Below are 20909 nucleotides of genomic sequence, written 5' to 3'. Positions count from 1 at the left end.
TGATCCACAGATCAGACAGCAGACGCTTCTGAGAGGTCTGTGTGTTGATATGCATTCACGTCTGAGACTATGGCGTGAGTCACAATCCCGATTCACACGCCATCTCTTCTGGTGCGACTTCAGTGGTCTTCTCCATGGTATCTGGTCGAGCCCGCTTTGAGTTATGATATCTTGTTGAAAGACCTGAATGAGTCCTCTATAGCACTCTATTGAAGTGTGTTAGGTTTGAAAAACGATCCCAGCGCTGCAGTGTCCAGAAGCAGAAGGATCCAAAAAGTGTGTGCACGTTGAAGTGTATAGGAAATACTTTATTTTCTTGTGAACATAAGTCAGCAAGAAAAGGATCCACCAGACAAAAGTACGTCTCCACCACTGCAGTGAGCAGGTCTAATCTAGTTCGACAAGAACTGAACTGCATGTTATGTAACTGTTTGCTTACCGCCATTTTTTCATTTTACGATTTCTTCATTCTTTAATTAAATATTGTCTTTTTGATATTATAAATGTTTTACTTTTCAAGTTGTACACATTGTTCCTGTCCATAAAAAGAGATAGAATGTCTTTTATTTCACCATGATTAGGATTGTGAACATGGCTTTTTCTTTTACTTTAAAAGGAAATCAGGACTCTTTGGTAGACGCTCATAATGACAGAGCTGTGTGGTTAGTGCCCAAAGGAACAAAGAGATGCTGAATGAAATATTATTTTAAATAAATCAATTAATAATAACAGTAAGGTCACCAGTCCACTGGTTTTTGTCTGAGTGCAACCATTAAAAGCTTCATTCAGATGACCTGAAGCACAGAGCAGAAAACTGACCAATAAACAGGAAAGGACAGAAAAAGTTCATATTTTGCTTGTTTGGAAATAAAAGTTATAAGTGCTCTAAGGTTACATGGAGTCAGAGTGATGCTGCTTTCTCGAAAATAATGATGACACTACAGCTGTTGTCATAGTTTAGCACATATGAAAACATGACCTTTCTTATGTAAAAGTCATCCTTTCATCCTCTCCACTCCTTTATTGTCATCAGAGTCACTGATAACACTGAGGTCATGAGGTGCTCTGTATTCTGAAAGAGTTTCATCAGCCTGGACGGGGAGCATTTACATCCCACAGTTAATAATCTAAAAATCTTTTAATGCCCATTGCAGTTTTATTACACTTATTAGATTTAAATTTGATAAAAAGAATTGAATTCTGAGCAACACAGAGACTTTAGAAATTCATTCAATTTGCTTGATTGAATTTTGTAATTTTACACTAATTGTATAGAACAGAAAATGGAGAATATTGAGTTTGTGGGTACCTGTTGATTTCCAGTGAGTTTCCCATCTAAGAACTGCTTCATTTAAGTAAAAAATGCACAAAATATAATTATATAACACCTCGCTAATTCAATCAGATCCAGATGTTCTTTGTGTCGTCATGGCCTCGGCGTTTCTGACCACAGCCCTGACAGTCATGCGCTGTTGAACGCAGGATATTTATAGCACTGACGTATAAAACGATGTCTTTTCAGCTGCTTCTTCTGTTTTTATTTGTTGAATCTTAATCACTACAGAACAATTGAAGCACATGTGTCGTTTGGTCTGAACTACTGCATCCAAGCCTGAAAGACTTGTATTTCCACGTGTGGAACACCTGGAGGCAGATGGAAATATTACCGCAGGGCTGCGTTCTTTCTAAACGACCATATGCAATAACAGCAAACATAGCGTGATTCCAAAACACAGCACACCCAGCTCATGCCAGATTGGCTTTCGGGTTGAGAGTTACGCTTGGAAAGCTGGAATGGTACGGAAACCTAATTCCACCCATGGAAAATATGTTCACTCACATTTTACAGGCTAGAAAAACAGGTACTGAACACAACATGTTGGCACTGTACAGGTTTGGTTACACTGGTGTAGTATCAGGGATGTGGCACTTGGTTCCATAGCAAATATTGAAGGTGTGACTTCAACTTAAACAAATTTGTTCCAAGTAAATAATTTAAAGTTCAATTCCCGGGAACCAGGAAGGGAAGAGTTCTCTTTTCAGGTCTTTTGTAGATCAGTCACACAATAGCACCATGGGAGGTACAGAAAGTCTGTCAAAACCAGCAACAGACCTGCACAGTCGACGCCACTGCGGTGTCTCAAAATGGTCAAACATGGTCTTGTTATGAGTACCAATGTGCCAGAGAGGATGTAAACACATAAATATCCAGATGAGCTGTGAAGTCTCCCTCCAGGGTGCTGACTTTGATCTCTTTTTAAAAACGCAGGAAAAACAAATGCCTGAAGTCATAAAAATGTTTTGGCGTGAAGCATAAAGGTGTGGATTTCTTCCCATTACCGTACTGAGACTTTCTTCAGATTTAGAGGAGACTTGGATCAACAGTCGCAGGTGTTACAGGTGGGATCATCTTCTGACGTCAGACTTCATTTTAGAAACATCTCTCAGCTCTGTAGAAGTCTCCTTTACGCTGTTTTCACAGTGATCTCAGTTGACCCCACACATTCCTGGCGTGCCTCGCCCTGTGGTGCTCCTGGCAGCAGCAAACCATCCATCACTACCCACATTACCAACTAAGAGACGGGTCTCTGCACACACTTTAAGCTTCGACAAACAGACCTGCTTAATCTGTTTTAACTCTATCAGGGGAGTGGCAGGTGGACTGTTCAGTATTTCCCTGTCCGTGTCAATGTGAAGAAGATGGCTTATATAATTCTGCATCTATGATTGCATGTAGAAACAGAGGCTCACTCATCCAGGTGTGAGTGAGCGTAATAACCGTGTGAATCTGTAAATGCATCCACAAATGAGAATAAGGGCCTCTTCAGCACAACAGCTCAGTCGTTTTCCGCCCTGCGTGATTCTTATCACAGAATATACAATCTATGTTTCATTCTGTAAATTATTGAAGATGGTGGAGGAAATTAATGATACAGTGCCCCGCTTTATTTCTCTTTCCCTTGCTGCTGTTTGGGTCTGTATGCTTTGTGCATGGTGGGTGCAATTTAGTTGTTTGAGTTCAGTTAGTTGACAGCTGTGCTGCAGGGAGAGCTGGCAAGCAGGCAAAATAAAACCTGAATTGTTTATCCAGGTACGTGTGAATACAATAATCACATGTGAATGCGTGCATAAACAGGAACGCAGAGCTCTTGTATCAACACACACCGCCACGCACAATGCTCGTGACACATACGATGAACAAAAACAAGTCTGCAACGAGAGATAAAAGGACAAAACAACAACATTAGCACTCAGTCGTGGCCGGTGCAGGTTCAGTGAACGTCCTGTCAACACACTCTGCTTCTCTGCTGCAACAGCTGATGCAAACATACAATAACAATATGGGTCACACGGTGTTGTGTCTTCAAATGACACAGCACGCTTTTGACACAGCTGCAAGACGCTTCATTCTCTACAGGCTCTGGAATAAGTGATAAACTAGCAACCTTAACACCTTTTTCAGAGGTGGTATTTTGACTAACAGTTGCGGAAAGCAGAGAGGAACTTAGGACAGGTGAACCCACATTGAAGGAAGCTGTGATTAATGTTACTCCTGCTGGGCCACAGTGTTTGAGATGTGAAAAAGACACTGTCTCTGTCAACTGTCTCCATGCGCAGGCAATGTGAATTAAGGTTAACGAGCGCCTGTACACGGCACTGAATAACTCGTTCAGCGACGCATGCCTGTGTAACTCAGGCTTAGATAACAGATCTTAATACCACGGAAGAGCGGCCCTGTTGCTAAAACAGGAATGCAGTCCATCTTCCTTTGAAATAGCCGTGCTCCTGCCAACATGGGAATAGTAAGATGTCCAGTGTTTGTCAAATGGGAATGTGTTTCTGCTTAAATCCTTATCATAATTGCTGAAAGTTTGAAGTGTTTGTCTCTCAGATTGTTCATTAAACTCACATGTTTTACCTCTATTCAGGGTAGAGCTGCTAGGGGCCAGTGTGTATGGGTCTTGACTATAAATAAATGACTGTATATAGTATTAAACCTGCAATACTGTTTTTGGTCTCCACCAGCTCCTGAGTTGGCACATTATACTGTAGGGATTGGGGCACTGATTTAAACACATCCAATGTATTTTATTTTGTTAATCACACGAGCAGTGAATATAATTAAATATTCTTAACTGCATTTCCTAAAGTAGAATCGATGTGTATATTAGTGCACATGGACTTTTATCTGGCTAAAAATTTGTTGACCTTCCAAAGAAAGTCTGTTTCAGACATTGTATAAATGTGCAAAAACAAAACTCTGCTGTAAAAGGAGCTGATTAACATTCAGTCATTATTTCACAGACAATAAACATGGATAAATTAAACTTAAAAGTTTTGTTGCTGCTAACTTTATAGAAAAAAAAAAAGATCTATTTTGTGAAGTACAGTCACAGTGTGAAAGTATTTCCATTCAACAATTAAATGATATAAACAGGCTCATTAAATCCAACAAATCATATTCAGTACCATTTTCCAGTGTCAAAGATTGGGGGAGACATTACTTTGCAGCAAAACGTAATACAATTATAGTGCCGAGTGATTGTTCGAACTGTACACAAACATCAATCAAAACATCTAGAAATGTTAAATAGAAACACTTTACAAAAATCATTCAGATACGAAGTACAAGTCAATTACAAAATTATTTTTACAATTTTAAGGCGTTGTAATGAAACGAAGAGAGTATTATTTCAGTGACTGGAATGCATAGAAATTGTGCAGCTTCTACAAATAAACTTGTACATTTTTTATCAGACAGGAACATATTTTGGCCATTATTATTGCTTTAAAAGTAGAAAACTACTTTTATACAACATGTGATATCCTGACAGTCATCCTGTGAGCAGACCTCTCTGTCCTCAAAGTTAGAAACCACAAAAGTAAACGTCTGTTGAGTCTTTACTACGAAACTGCTTCAGATACAGTGAATAAAGACACGAGCAACAACTAAACCAATCTACACTTTTAACCAACATGAGCTTTCTATCACATTTGCGGTATTTAATATTCTCTGTCCAAGAGAATCCTTTTCAGATGCTATTAGTGTCATACTTTGCTATATTTCTAATGAAGCACTCCTAAACTGTGTACAGTGACATTAAAGACTGGATGGTGGAATAAACTCCTGCCCCAAATGATCCTCAAGCACAAAAAATGACATATTCCATACTTTAAAAGACACAAGAAAATAACATTTTGTTTCACATAAACAAACAGACTTCATTCATTTGCAATACTTTAACCATTAGATTTGGTCAGGTGATGAAAACCAACAAAAGAATTACAGTGTTAGACAGCTCATAGGCAATATGAATGCGCTCAGTGTCAGCGTTTGGTCCATGTTTTACAGTAGTGCTACCTCATATTTGTGCATGCTGGGGTACAGAATTCAGGATTTCAGTCAGATGACGGCTGTGCACCAGAGAAAACTGAGGTGCAATGAGTAAACTGTCTACACTGACAAACAGAGGAGAGTATTTTCGATTATTCAGTCAAAGCCACACTTGGTACCATAAGTGAATCTCAACCCTGAAATGGCTTGACTTACTGAATCTGTACCAAAAAAACGTAGTTTCATTTCTCTCCTTGCCGTCCAGTTACCGACTTTGTGTGGTAGTGAGTTTTTGTACACTGGAGTACCTCGTGTGGCGTGTTTCTTAGTGCACAGCGTGAATGCAGTGGAGTCCTTCCAGCTGCACCGTGAAGTACATCAATGTACATTGTAGAGTGAAGGAAATTCCATAAAATGCAGAGGATGTTTTGTTTCCTTCCATTCACTCTGCTGTGGAAAATCATTCCACTGCTAACCTCTTCAGCACGTCATTTACCTTCCAGGTCCTTGTACCCCTCCCTCATTGTTTGTAGTGCATAACATTCGGACTTTTGGCTTAACTCTGAGTCTACAAAGCAGCTAACCTACACGTCCCTGCATTTGTTCCTATACAGTGCTACGTTTTCCCGCCCTCACCCTGTCACTGAAGTGCTGCTTTAACAGGAGCTGGTCTGGAGGTTGCTCTCCGTGAGGATGGAGGTGATGGTGGAGGGGTCATAAAGACTGTCGTCGTCATCTGAGCTGAGGGCTGACGAATCCAACGCTGGGCGCATCGCTGCATGGGCTTTTCTCCTGCGACAAATAATCCGAATTGATATTATCACTATCAATCACTGTCATCAGTTATTTATTTATTACATTCTTTATTCACAATGCTTCCACGTGATTATTGTGCTCCCTCTGCTGGAGATAAAAGGGAACAACATGCTCTTCCTTGTAACTAGTGGGAGCATGTCTGGAACTGAATTCCCCCTGTGGTACATGACTAATGTGCCGTTTTAGTTTAATGAAATACCTTTTCACACGTGGGTGATTGCTGATGTGTTTTACACACATCACATTGTGAAATACTGCACCTCAGGGAGTCTCTGTGAATCCTAACAGCCAAAGAATCTGGGTTCGCTGGTAACAACGTCATTTCGTGCCGTTCTATTCATCCTGAGACGTAAGAAGGAGGAGATGGTGTCCCTCTCTGACTCACTCACGCACACTGCTGTGATACTCTGGCTGCCAGGAGGTGTCTTGCACAAGCTCGAAAAGTGAGTAACAAAATTGGATGAGAGGCACAACTGGAGACAAAGAAAAGGAAACGCTTACTTGAGCTCAGTTTCTAGCGCTGTGACTCTGGTCTGCAGGGCCTCCTTGAGCTCCATCTGTTCCTCCATCTCTCTCTGAGATTTTCTCCTCAGTGCATCTATCCTTTCCAGCTCTGTCTCTCCTTCGTCCACCTGCCTCTTCAGAGCTTTCACCCTCAGAGCAAGCTGCAAGGATGGGGTTAAAGTGTAGTTTGAGTGTGCGTGTGTTTGCTGTTGATACATGTTCAAATATCAGTAGGGAGTGAATGGGTGTACCTGGTCTCTCTGTTCAGTGTGCGTATGTCTCTCCTCGTCCAGCGTCATGCTGAGTTCTTTAAGTTTCCTCTCCAGACGTCGCTGAGACGCTAACACGGAGTTCTTCTCCCTGACATATACAAGAGACGAACAGACGGAACACGTGTAGGCATGTTATGAGTAATATTCATCTTATCTCTATGGCCAAAATGCCCTTGAGCAAGACATTTGCCACTTGATTGCATTTATAGAGATGCTCTGTAGCAGGTACTGAAGTCTGGCTTCCATATTGGTCAATATCACTGTTAAATTATGACATATAATTTGATAATGCTACCAGTTTGAAGGGTATCCTGATAAAGCTTTGGAGGATGACACGTTCGCCTTCTGCATTTTAGGATTAAGTATGGCTGTGTAAAACAAAGTGGGTGTGGATTATGAGAGGGCTACTAGAGCGCTCATAGACGTCACTTTTCTGCGGGTTTGTGTTCTGCTTGTTCAGGTGTTTGATAAACAGATCACACGGTCTGCCTTAGGTTGCACTTTTGGATAATAAGCATTGTTGTCGTTGACTCCAGTAAAGTATATCCTAAAGTCTGTTTCATGCGCTCTGCTGTGGGCTCTGCTCTGAGGTCACGCTGCCCCGCCCTGTTAGATCTGTCCATGTCAAGTGAAAAATGTTTATCATCGTTATCAACATTTTATCACATAGCACTGTGACAACATAACTTTATCACAATAGTGTGCTGACATCGTTTTATTGCCGAGTCGTCGTGTTTGTACACAAACCTGAATTGAAGTGACACTGAAAAAAAACTTTGCAAACACACTGTGGTTTGATAAGGCCTAAATACATTGAAAGGGAATGGTGAAACAACACTTGACATTAGAGGCCAAAAAACAGCTTCTAGAACTCTAAATATCCCTCTAGAAGAGACAGTTAACTCTCCTTCATCGTTTAAAAAAAACAAACAACTTGAAAAAATGTGATCCAGAATGAAGATCCACTGAACTGCAGCATGTTTTCATTCTGTTGCACTCTACCTTTCCTCACTCCGAAGGCGTTCTTCAAGATCCTGGATCTTGCTCTCCAGCTGGGAGACTCCTGCTGAGGAGCGAGACTGGCCCTCCATGTCAGCCACACGGCTCCTCAGCTCCTTCAGCTGCAGGGACAGACGCAGACAAACAGCAGGTCAACAAAACCCAGAACACACTCGAGTGGAGTTCTGGACTTTGAGTTTCACTGAAGATGCAAGAGTGAAAACAGTATTTTGGACACATCAGTTACTGATGATCACAAGTGTCAGCAAACACAGACGTGGTGTGTGTGTGTGTTTGTGTGCGTGTGTGTGTGTGTGTATGTACATGTCTCTCCATGGCGTTCTTGTCCAGCTCCAGGTCCTGTTTGGAGGATCTCTCCTGCATGAGCTCAGAGCGGAGCTGATCAATCTGGTCTCTGCTCCTGGCCACTCGGTCTGTCATCATCTCCGCACTGTTTCTCTCCTCCTCCAGCTCCAACTCCACGCGCTTCAGCTTGTCCTGACAGAGACAGGATCAACTGTATCAGATGCTCAGAAATGAGACCGTGTGTACCGGATCAGCCCATGTGAGAGATTTGATGGTGCTGAGTTTGGACATACCAGTATGTAAATATTCTTGATCTGTTGTAATAACACAGTCTATGCACATTGAACTAGTCTACAGGCTAATCTGTAGACCATATTTGTTTGATTTACAGATGAAACATGTCTAGAAATACGCACAGACTGTTATAGTAACACTGTGTGCAGAGCAGACTTATTATCAGCCCTGCAGTCATGGTTTATTCTTCCAAACCACAAGGTGAGCAGATGCACGCATCTTACCTCCAGGATGCGAATCTCTCGGGTTTTCTCATTAAAGCTGTTTTTGCTGGCCTCTACCTCTCCCTCAAGGTGGCGCAGTCTGTTGGTGAGCAGCTCTTTATCCAGCTGGTGGTTATCTCTCTCCTCACACGCAAGCAGAAGCTCCTTCTTCTGCCGTGACATCTAATCAGATTCATCATAATATTAGAAACACTCATGCCACGCTGAATGTTCATCATTGTGCGGTTTTTGCATGTTATATCACACACATGAATGCAGTCGGTCAAGCGTGCGGCATGAATATTATGTGTCAAAGCTATTGAAAACATTCAGAGCACGCATCATTTTCATAATAAAAACAACAACCGGGCCAAGCCAGCGAGCGAGCATGCACACAAACACTCAAAACAAAAACACACACTTCTTCCTCAAGTCTCCTTAGATTTATGTGACTTCTTTCCAGTTCACTCTGAGCGTCGTTTCCGTGACGCTGCGCCTCCTGCATTTCCTTGCGTGCCCTCTCTCTCTGCTCCTCCAGCTGAACCCTGAGAGCCTGCGCCTCCTCTCTTGAGGACACGATCAGAGACTCATACTGACAGAGGAGACCGGGAGGGAGAGGAGAAAAAAAACACAGAGGGTGATTTTTTTTTTTTTTTTTGGTGCTGTGAATCCTCTAATGAGCAGTTGGATGCTCCAAGCTGCAGAAGCTTTCATTTGTTTGTAAAGGTATAAAAAAAGGATCTCTCCTTCTTACCTCTTTGTTGAGTTTCTCCAGAGCTCTCTCCTGCTGTTGTTTGGTCTCTTCCAGCTGGTTGACGGTCTGTTTGAGTGTCTCTTTATCTTTCTCTGTATCCCCCAGACGCAGGTTAAATTCGCTCTGCTCTTGGCTCAGTCTGGAAGCTTTTCGCTTGGCCTCGTCGAGCTCAGATCTCAGTGCCCTCACCTCCGTGTGGAGGGCGAGCTCTGCCTCTGAGCTCTCTGTGGCGTTGCTCTGCAGCTGAGCCTGAGGAAACCACAGATGATGTCCAGTTATTATTCAATATGTCTCCTGCTTTCAGGCATCCATGCCGCTGTGGTGTGTGAGAGGATGTGACCTACCTCTAACCGTGACAGTTTCTCTTTGAGACGTGTGTTGGCCTCCTCCTGCTCCTGCTGGGCATCTTTGAGGGAATTAACATCCTTCTGAGCTCTACTGAGATGTGTTTTACTGGCCTCCAGTTCCTCCTCAGCTAATACGAGTTTCTCTTTCAGCTGGGCTGCTTCACCTCGTGCCTCACCAAGCTTCTGCTCCAGCTCTGAGATGAAGGCTGGGTCTGGAAGCTATAGGCAGGAGAACAAGGGAAAGATATTGATGAAAAACGATGGAGATCAAAGATGAGCACCATTTACACTGTTATAACCTTACTGAGATCTACATGAACCCTTTGCTTTAGCCCTCACTGTAAGATTTAACCAACCTGTTTGTTTTTCTCCCGTGCCTTTGCAAAATCCTCCTTGGCCCTCTGTAATTGGTCCTTTAACCTGTCGATCTCATACTTCAGTTCTGCCTCCTGCTGCTGGTGAGATTTTTTTATGGAGATGACCTCCATGACCTTCTTGTCAAACGCCGTCCTCTGCTTCTCCACCTCAGACTTGGCCTTCTGCAGATCGGCACTGTATTGCTGTAGTTCCTGAACATAAATGTGCCCGATTTGATGGTTAAATTGCTTTATTTCTTTGTTAAACAGGACAGATCATTCAACCGTGTATCAGTGATCATGTGAGTGTATGTGTACTACACCTGGTTGACAGCCTGAGTGTGGCCAGGGTCTGGCATCTGTTGTTTCATGGTGCTCACTTTCTCCTGGAGCTCCTTTAGTTCCTCCTCAAACTCCTCTTTTTCTAGACGGGCTTGCAGGAGTCTGATTGAACCAAATACACATACAGGCACCGCTTGATTATCTGATCAGCAGCAGCTGGATTGTAGAGGTGAGCTTAATTTACTCTGATGAGCCAGTAAGACATTATTTAATCTCCAGACAACAGAACATGATTCAGGATTCCTTGTTGCCACATAACAGTCAGACAAATTCACAGAAAACAAGTCTAGAACACATTTTTTGCTAAACACAGAAATATAAGATCATCCACACCACTCAGCATCTTTATAGTTTCTGCTTCCATACAGTGATGTCCTGCCCTGAAGGCTCAGACTGTGTTTAGCATCATTTCTGCTTAACTAGAGTGCTAAATATGGTCCAAATTCTCATTAGGAGCCGAACACCTGAAGGTTCACGGCTCATATTTGAACTTGGATCATGCAGTCGAGACAGACATGAATTAGGGTTGTAAGTGTGGATGGTCTTAGAACTACAGTCAGACAGTTGTTAGCACGTCTCGCCACATCTACAGGTTTGCATATCTAAACACAAATGCTGTTCAATTAGTGACTCTCACAGTGTTTCGGGGCTGCTGGGTGGCTCTCTGACAGAGAGGGGGAGAAACAATGACCAGGTAGAATGAAAGAGAAGAGATGGACACACATCAGTAGTACAGTAGGTACAAAGAGAAACCACGAGAAGATGGTGACAAAATCCACGTCCAAGTCAGCATTGGAAATCCCAAATCCAGATGGGTAATAATAAATACACTCTGTGAACGACATGCTGTGTTAGAATAGACTCACTCTTGTTTAGTTGTTCGGAGTTCATCTCTGGTGGAGTGAAACTGCTCCATCCAGTGGCTGCTCTCGTCTCTACAGTCTTCCAGCTGCTGCTGCAGGGACCGAACTGACGCATTTACACGCAATCGCTCTGCCTCGATCCCCGCGTGAGACTGGAATAGAAGACAGAAGAATTGAGGGCATGTTTGATTATATCCCAGCATTTCATGGACATAAATAAACATGAAGATAGATAGACTCCACTTTGTTTTGAAGAGATCAAGTTTCGAATGTTGTTTCTTTCCAGTATTTCCTGGAGGAAATGCTGCAAGATGCATCTGGGCTGAGCATGCAGCTTCTCCTCTGCAGACAGCCCTGTGCTCATGTCCTGAGGCTTTCATCAGGGGAGTTTTAGCTCCAGTATGGGATTATGTTATCACAGTAAAATACTTTTTACAAACCTGCCAACACTAATGTTAAGAGTATACTGATATTCAGGGCTGACCTGAATGCTTTGAAGCATCTACTGCTGCCATGGTAATCAACATCCAAATCAGTATTTGAATGGGGGGGGGTTTGTTTTTGAAGAGGAAGAAGATGTTGCTTTGGCTGCACCACAGCAGAGGTAACAGACTGATGAAGAGTGAGAAATGGAGCTCCTCTATGGTGAGTTATTAGTCTCTAAACTGGCACACATAAGAACCCAGCTCGCTCACATGATACGAGCATACAGAACCGTATCCGCGAGCAGAAAGGCGTCCTCATGAGGGCGCCTTTCTGCTCCGCATGCACAAATTCGATCCCATGAGGAGACACAACTGCTCACCAGCTTGCTCGCCAAGTTGAGTTTTGAGACTTTGAAGGCGGACATGGAATAGACAGTGATGTCTCCTCTCCTGTCCTCGTCTCTCATTATGCTCATAATTACAGTAATAATAGCAAAGTAAGGAAAAAACTGACAAGCATGTAGAGGTGGATTTGCTAATGGGCTCTTTTGTTGAGGGACTACTTATAAACAATTTAATACCAAATGTCAGTGATAGCGAGCTGGCTACTGTGCTTGTACACACACCTGGGACACCTGCTCCATGCTGCCCCGGAGCTTCTCCATGTCAGCACTGTACTGCTCCCGCAGCGCCTCGATCTCTTTGTCATGTGTGGCCACCTCTTCCTTCAGAGCTCCTTTGAGGGCCGTTAGCTCCCTCTCTCTCTGCCTGAGCGTCTCCTCCAGCTTCTGTTTCAGCTGGCATACCTCCATCAGCTGTGCCTGACATGACACCAGGTCCTGCAGACACGGAGAGAATACACGCCATTACCTAGATACTTTTGATCATATAAAAATGCTTTATTGAGAAGCAATTTGGTCTAGATTTGAGTCTCAGTGGGGTGAGATGTTTATCCCTGTATGTATGTTCATGCCAGTGTGTTTCTGTGATACCGTCTTGTTGCCATTATCTCTTCTCAGATCATCCTGAAGCTCAGCCAGCTGGTCCTCCATTTCTCTGACCCGTGCCTCTGCGTTTTCCCTATCCATACGCAGCTGAGTCAGCCTGCGAGCAAAAGAGGACACACACATTACTGACTGAGTTGAATTCAAATGGCTACGGCACACTTGTTTGTCTTGTGAATAAGTTACAGTAACTGCTTGTTTCATGGAATTGTGAGGAGCGTGTGCTTGAAAACAAAGTGGGCTTGTCATGCACCCCCTCTCACATCTGACCACCGAGACTCAAACACAATGGTACCATATCCCCTATGTGTGTGTGTACGCTTGTGTCCTCACTCTGATTGTGTTTCATTTAATTCCTTCTTCTTCCGGTCCAGCGTCTCTCGGAGTTGCAGATTTTCATCAAGACAGGACTCCAGCTCGGCTTTCAGCGCGGGATCAGAATTGCTAACCGAGTTCTACACACAAGCAGACATGATGAATAAATGAGAGCAGTGAAACATTAGACATCAGGCAGCTCTGGTGGCATAAACAATGAGGCTTTTAGGAAATGTTTATGCAGGCTTGCATTTGTCCACCGATCAATATGCAAAAGGATTAAATTCTTAGGAGCTATTAGAGACTAAGATCTGCGCACCTTCCTTAAACCAAAGTATAATGAGTCAGTATTGAAGTTAGATTGGTGTGTGTGTGTGTGTGTGTGTGCACCTTCGACTAGCCAAGAGGGCTTTAAGGATTAATCTGAGGATTAATCGAACCACTCTCTGAGGAACCCCCAGCCCTCCTGGTTAGATTAGCTAAAAAGACATAAAAGTCTGAAGACCGTATCCAGCAGCTATTTCCTTCACCTGATAGTTGGTGCTCACATTTCGAGGAGACTTGGATGAGTGTTTATGTGGTATTGGATGTGCACCATGTAATTAGAGCTGATTCAAAGTGGCAGGTTACCCTCTGAATGTTACCATCCTCCGGTGGCAGCCTGTTCCAATCTGCCAAGTGAATTTAGGGAAGTTTGGTAGGTCATGTAAGGAAACTACAGTAACAACCCAAAACTCTAGAGCACACTCTCTACATGTCTTTCACCTTTTGTTGGGCATTACAAAATGACACCTTTACTAATGTGGGTTTTAAGGCTTCCAATGGGGGAAAAAAGCAGGAAAAGTTATTTTATATTCTGGGCACACAGTGGAAATTAGCTGCATTAAAAGCAAAAAAAAAGTATGCATAATATGCTTTTTATTCTCTTCTTATCCACTGGAGAAAAGCACACAGAATGAAACATTTCAGTGCTGCTAATGAAATGAAATTTCTTTCTAAATGCCCGCACATCATTGTTTCTGCTTTGCTTACCCTTCTTTCCTCCTGCAGGGCAGTTTGTAGTTCAGCCATCTTTCTTTCAAGCTCCCACTTTTCTCTCATCCACTCTTCCTGGGGTCTGTCTTTAGGCTGTTGAAGAAAAATGTACATGGGGACAAACACATATGTAAACAGTCTGCTCATGCCGTTTCTTTACCTGACATATGTACCAGTGCAGGAACAAGGACTCACAAAATTAGATATTTTCAAAGAGGACAAACCTTTAGATTCTGAATCTTCTGAAAGATGACTTTGACTTTGTGCTTGATGACAACATCGCTCTCGTTGGTCCTACGGGACAGAAGATGGGCAAATATATAACAGATTTGTGTGTTATCATGTATTATGATGTGTGTATTATGACAAATACATAAAATAAAAACATGCTAAGCCAGGATAGCATGTAGGTCCATACCCCTGTCTCAGGATGTTGTATATAGTCTGCATGACCTGCTCCTCCTCACTGCTCATCTCTGCACTCGGACCCTGGTCCAGCAAAAGGTCAGGAGTCACCTTAAGACATAGATCAGAAAACTACTCTGGCAATGTTGCATGCTGTGTGGTGTTTGGAGCTCGCTGAAAGTCAGTTGTAACGCCCAGCCATGAAACATTTCATTCTTACTTGTGCCTCAGTCAGACTGGCCTGCGGCGTCTCCACAATGGTGTGCCTCCCTCGTGAAGTCCACTGATGGGCAGAGTCTCCAGGAAATTGGGCGACAGCGCCCTGGCTGCGTCCCAAACTGCTGTGAGTTGAGGCCGGAGGTGAGGTGTAGGGGTTGGGGGTGAGGAGAGGAGGTGTAGCTCTGGGATCTTGTGCAGGAGGCGGTCCTCTCTGTTGGCCTCCAGTGTTACCACCGTCAAACCTGTTTATTAGCCTGTTGACAGGAGTCTGCCTCTGATTATAGTGATTCTCGTTTGTTTGCTGAGGTGGGTCAGGGTAGGACTGACTGCTCCTCACTGAGCCATTGAGCCCCGCTTTAGACGAACCATCCCACATATTCCTCTCCATGTCCCCCTCTCTACCACCGACACGCCGGACATGCTCTCTCTCCCCTCTTAACCCGACTCCTCCATCCAGATTCCCATAACTACCAGACTTCCCATCCCCTGGTGGCCTAGACAGCTGAAACTCCTCATTGCCTGCCCCTCCCTCTCCATCCCTGTCCAGCAGCGAACCATGGGACTGGGCCCGGCGTAGTGCGCCTCCCTGACCTCCTCCTACATCTACCCCTTGCATTCCTGGCTCTGCCTTCTCTCTCCTGCGGGGAAGGCTACTGTAACCAGAATGGTACTGGGTCTTGAGCTGGACCCCATATGAGTCTCCTTTCTCTCCATCCTTCAGGACCACATATGGCTGGCCAGCAATACCTTGCACCCTGACCGCCACACCGTATTTGGAGGTGGGTTGAGTCTTGGTTTTGGGCTGGGACCCAGGCTGACCCCCACCCGTGTCGCAGAGGTCATTGATGAAGCGGATCTGGACACCGTAGTCCACTGGAGTCTTCCGACCTGAAGATGGTGCACTCATGCTGGTGACAGAGCAGAGAGCTGGGTAAAGAGAAGGAGAAGGAAGCACGGATGTGTTTAGCTTTTGAGGTTTAATTTAAGGTTCAGTGTTTTTAGCACAACTAACAACATCGCAATATTTTCTGTCATATTGAGCACGAAGCAATGAAAAGATACTGTTTTTGCACGCTCACATATATGTGTAGGTGTTCCCGTGTCTTCCACACAAAAATGACCAACACTGAAGAACTCACATTAGAGGCAGACAAATAAATGTTGCAGCCTGATACAATGGTGGATATTAGATTATTGTAGATATATTGGTATCTGTGTATGTGTCAGCTGATATGAAATAAAAAACTGTAGTGCAGAGGCCAAACTAGGTTTGCAATATCTCAAACTGTGTCACCATTACATAGTCTGTCCACCAGATAGTAATGACAAGTTTATTGTTTCACTGACCCACTTATTATGTATCTTGAACACAATTATTAAAAAAAAAATAAAATAAAATAAAATAAAAATAATAATTCTAAAGGATCTGTTCTAAGATTTTGTATGTTTTGTGTTTCATTTGAAGGATTACAATCAGTCAGTACGTTGTTATCAGATTCCAAATGTCAGTATCAGTATCGGCCCATAAATCCAGGATCGGTCGGGCTGTACTCATAACAGCAGGTTCAGGGAAGCAGAAAGAAAACTGCTACAGTACTATCAATAGCCACGTCAAACATACCACAGCTCTTCCCTCAAATAAGGAGATCAAACAAAGAATGCCTAGACAGTCACTGGCACGCAACCCTGAAATGTCAAAACCCTGCTCGACAGACGCAGACAAGCGCTTTGAACCAGCAGATTTACAGGCAGTAACACTTGGATTCTGGCTCTGGACTGCCTGTGTGGACTTTGAGCTCGGTGCACTTCATTAGTCATTAACCTGAAAGCACACACCCACATATCACTTTCCCCTTGTAAGGACCAGCTAAGCCTTTCCCAACTTTTGGAATTTTTCCCAGACAGATACTAAACATTTTTCCCTGAACAAACCTTTGACAGCTTGAATACAGACAGGTACCATAGGAACTACTAAGGACCCCTTATTTACTCTGTCATTTCTCCACCTTTTTTGTTTTTCTTGACTCCCTAGTCCTCCCTTTTTCGAAACTCTAAAAGCCCTTGATGAGTAATTGTGAAACTATGTCTATTCTATTTCAGCTGATCACGCCTATTGTATGTCAAGGTTTAGTGATACATCACTGCCCACATTACTTATCACCAGCAATAATCTAAAGCACCGAACTGAACATTCCTGGTATAACATCGACCGACTGATCATTCCTTTTGCTATTGTGAGATCTTATCCCCATGTCATTACACTGGCATGGTTCATTAAACCAGCTTCAAACCCATTCCAACACTCCCTCCTGACCTCGGCACCTTTTACTTCCTCTCCACAGCTTTCAAAGGTGTGAGACAGAAAGTGGGCTGGGAGACTGAAAGGGAGGGTGAAGTGAGAGAGAAAGAAGAAAAAAACAACAACCAGCTTTTCTTCTCTTATCAGAGCCTTGTGTGATAAAATCCAAAGTCAAGCTGTTCCTGTGCACAACCCCCCCCCCATCCCCCCAAATACACACAAATGCACTGACTACAAACGTAACCATCAAACAGAGAACTCTGTTTTGCACTGACACGTGCACCCATACATTATTGAACGCCTACAAGCATTTTCATATTTCCATACAGATTTTGGAGGCTGTGTGATGGAGCCCAGAACGAGCCATTCTGAAGAAGAGCAGAGTAAGACGCATTCAGCGACGTGAGCCAGGACTGATAATCTTAAATGCACCTGCTTTGAAAGTCAGTGCGTTCACTTTGAAGCGAGAGTGAGAGAAGGCAAACGTCTGGGCTGGCAGCGAGAGAAGCGACATGACATGAATGACCTTTTGAGGATATCTGTGCGCTCGCGGTGCGTAAGCATCGTCCGCAGACAGACCTGCTCATCAGACGTCCGCAGTTAGTTGATTTTTTTTTTTTTTTTTGCACCCTTTGGGAACCGCAGAGGAAGCACCATGTCACAACACATTTGTGCAGTCGAGCATGAAGTGTGCAGGCCGCTGCCTTCACAGCAAGGCCGAGCAAACATGTCACGCGCTGACGAATGAGCAACAGACACGCCTTGTGATGAACACAGAAGACAATGTCCACTGATGTCATGTGCATCTGAACCTCGCAGTCTGAGTGACAAATGGACGTACAGATAGCTAAACGTAACAAGATGTTTCTTAATATCCGCTCATCTGTGTCTCTTCTTTTTTTTTTTAATTTTTCCATGTCACTGAGGAAGAACACAGTCCCAACTCTCAAGAGAGACGGGGGTGAGGGGGGACGCATCCTATTGTCCGGCCAATGTGGGGCAGAAAACGAGGGCAGTAATTCTGAGAATGTCAAAACGATGCTCGTGCTCTTTCATTCCCTCCTTTACTCTGTCCGTCTGATTAGAACAAGTTTGCTTCAACCCTGATATTTCTGTCCCCATACTCCCTCCCTTTTATGTTCCTCTCCAAAGCTAATTTATTTCACTCTTCTCTACAATAAATCCACTTGGTGAAACAGTGCCTGTGCTGTGATATTCAGACCTAGTGTTACTAAAAACACAGTGTATGACTGTTTCATTCAGAGCTGAAACAGGAGTCGATTGATCAAGTAATTAATTGATTAATTGATCAGTAACAGGATGTGCCTTTAACAACAGACCAGCCTTTTCTGGCTTGCCTGCACAGCTAAGAGTATCTGGAGCTTTTGGATCCTGTTGCCAGTCATGTTAGCCTGCAGTTCTGCTGACGGGCCCTCTGCTTCTGGCCTCAAATTGAATACTTGCACAGTAAATTGAATTGTAGCTGCTTCCCTGTTAAGATCCGTGGTGGAATGGGAAATATAATTAGGAGATTAGAGCGGGTGTGGAGAGAGATGAAACAACAGCAATATGTGGAGTCATGAGAGTGCTTCTGATGACTCACAGAGTCGCTGTGGGTCATGAGATCAGATCATTTCTGGCCTAAAACTGACACAGTGGAGAAGAGCTGGAGGTGTCTTGAGACAAAACTGATTCTCAGAGAGCACAACACTTGGGCTGTGTTGCAAATGTATCCATCCCACACGTTGAATGTTATGAACAGTTTCTAATATTCAAAGAAAAGTGTGTCTTTAGCATAAGACAGTGGACATTGCTTATTTCTGATTATTTTGATTTTAATTAACCTGTTGATTACTTCCTCAATTGACTGACTGATAGTGGAAAAATGCTCATTACAATTTTCCAAATTGATATTTTCCATCTTTTGCTAATGGCTGAGTGAGATGAGTTTGAAAGCACAGATAAAAGCTAGTAAGAGGGCCTTGAGTTACAGCTTTCATGGCAAGCTACTGTTCTCAAGGTCAACAATGAACGCTCATACTTATATTCAATGTACAATGATATAATAGAGAGAAGATATAACTTAAGGGAAAGTCTTGACGGATAGATAAAGTCCACACATTTGAGAATATTTACATTTTTTGCTGGATAAATGACTCTAATTCATCCAGGATTGTTTAATGCAGTTTGTTTCTCCAACTGAATTCATTTTTGTTTTGAACTGTTTCAGCTAGCGCACGCCATGCTATAAAGAAAATACAGACATGCTGTAAAACAGTAGCTTGCCCATTTTCTTCCAGGTGAATCATTACGTTTTACAAGCATAACCTGGAAAACAGAAACATGGAGGTGTGGGTAACAGCGACGGACAAAACAGGAGCTCCCGGCCTCTGTGTCCTTTACAGACACTCAGTCCTCAGGGGATTCTTCCTCTCCATTACATTCTTCACTTAATACCAGGCCCTCTTCCTCTCTCCAGCGGTCAATCTCTCTCCAAACCTGCCACTGCTGCTCTTTCACACTCAAACAAACAGCCATTTATTCCTCCTTTCAACTCCAAAGGACTTCATTGGCATAACAAAGAGAGACTTCAGTGTTACCAAATAGTGCACAAATGACACCATATTAGGAGCACGTAAATACGTCCCTCCCTTTCCCCACATTCCAGACACTTGTTGTCCCCCCCACTTACACAGGCTGAGTGTGTGTGTGTGTGTGTGTGTGTGTGTGTGTGTGTGTGTGTGTGTGTGTGTGTGTGTGTGAGTGTGAGAGAGAGAGAGAGAGAGAGAGAGAGAGAGAGAGAGAGAGAGAGAGAGAGAGAGAGAGTTTGATTTATGGGACTTTTTCTGCACCCTTGAGTTTGTGCCTCCAACATTGGTTAAACCTTTTGCCGTGCTGTTTTAAATGAACCACCTGTGTCAGCTGCTCAACAGCTTAGCGAGTCCACTGCTGTAATTATTGAAAGAACTATAATCTGCACTTCTTTCTCGCTTGAATCATCAGTTTCATCTGACTCAGGATCAGTGCTGAGGAGCATCTCTGCATTATACACCTGCTCTTCAGCATGTCCTCCAGAGTTTGCAGAGGACACGTCAGGTTGTTTTATTGTTATGCTGCACAGGTTCAAGGCCTTAAGGAGTGGTTATGTGAGGCCTTGGAGTCTTAAACGTTGTCTCAGGGGTCTTCAAGCTGTTTGTCTCTCAGTGCAGTTTTTCCAGTGGTAAACCCCCTGGTGGCACAGGGCAGACAAACGGCTTACGCACAGAAATCACACTCGTTTTACAGTCGAATAGCATTTAAACACTTATTTCTTGTGTTACGTTATTCTCAATAAGAGCAGTTACACATTTCACACAAACACGCGCAGGCATCTCTCACGGTTCATACATTATCCTGGAGTAACGTTAGCTGGGAGCACTGGACCCTCACAGCTACTTCTCCCATTAAACCAACGTTAGCTGCCAAGCTAAACAGGCTAACAGTTAACAGAGAAACCTCAGCGAAACAATACTGAAAAGAATCATTAAAGAGCTCGTTTAACCGAGGAAATAAGCAGCACAGAGCGTCAAGAAGCCTCCCACAGTGACCGTATCTGTCTGACAGGTCGCGTCTGTCTGGTTTAGCTGTCTGGCTGTAAGAAGTCAAAACCAGGCGTAAAGTTACCTCTTTCTCTGAAGTTATCCCTCGCTGCTCTCGGACACCTCGCTTTCCTGATATCTATGATAAAATTCAAATATTTTCACAGACTTCCATGAAAGCCTGCACAGAAAAAGTGGGTTGAAAAACAACTCCCACGCAAATTAACACAGCGACAAC

At 43.5% G+C, this 20909-nt stretch overlaps 1 protein-coding gene across 1 annotated transcript; it reads right to left on the bottom strand.

Moving 5' to 3' along the window:
• Positions 1 to 4331: 4331 nt before the first annotated feature.
• Positions 4332 to 20909, bottom strand: LOC139334387 (cingulin). Its single transcript, XM_070967230.1, has 20 exons — positions 20757 to 20909; positions 14796 to 15702; positions 14589 to 14659; positions 14395 to 14464; positions 14168 to 14263; positions 13154 to 13275; positions 12809 to 12920; positions 12443 to 12655; positions 11395 to 11543; positions 10510 to 10630; positions 10187 to 10399; positions 9828 to 10049; positions 9484 to 9732; positions 9151 to 9321; positions 8751 to 8912; positions 8251 to 8424; positions 7930 to 8048; positions 6907 to 7015; positions 6653 to 6816; positions 4332 to 6127 (listed from the first exon to the last, which is right to left on the bottom strand). The coding sequence occupies exons 2-20, from the start codon at positions 15699 to 15701 to the stop codon at positions 5992 to 5994; spliced, it is 3579 nt and encodes a 1192-aa protein (XP_070823331.1). The 5' UTR covers position 15702; positions 20757 to 20909; the 3' UTR covers positions 4332 to 5991.

The sequence above is a fragment of the Chaetodon trifascialis genome, chromosome 7 (genome assembly GCF_039877785.1).
Source record: "Chaetodon trifascialis isolate fChaTrf1 chromosome 7, fChaTrf1.hap1, whole genome shotgun sequence".
In the NCBI taxonomy this organism is placed as follows: Eukaryota; Metazoa; Chordata; class Actinopteri; order Chaetodontiformes; family Chaetodontidae; genus Chaetodon; species Chaetodon trifascialis.
Note: the sequence above shows the minus strand (reverse complement) of the source record. Positions and strands in the feature narration are given on the sequence as shown.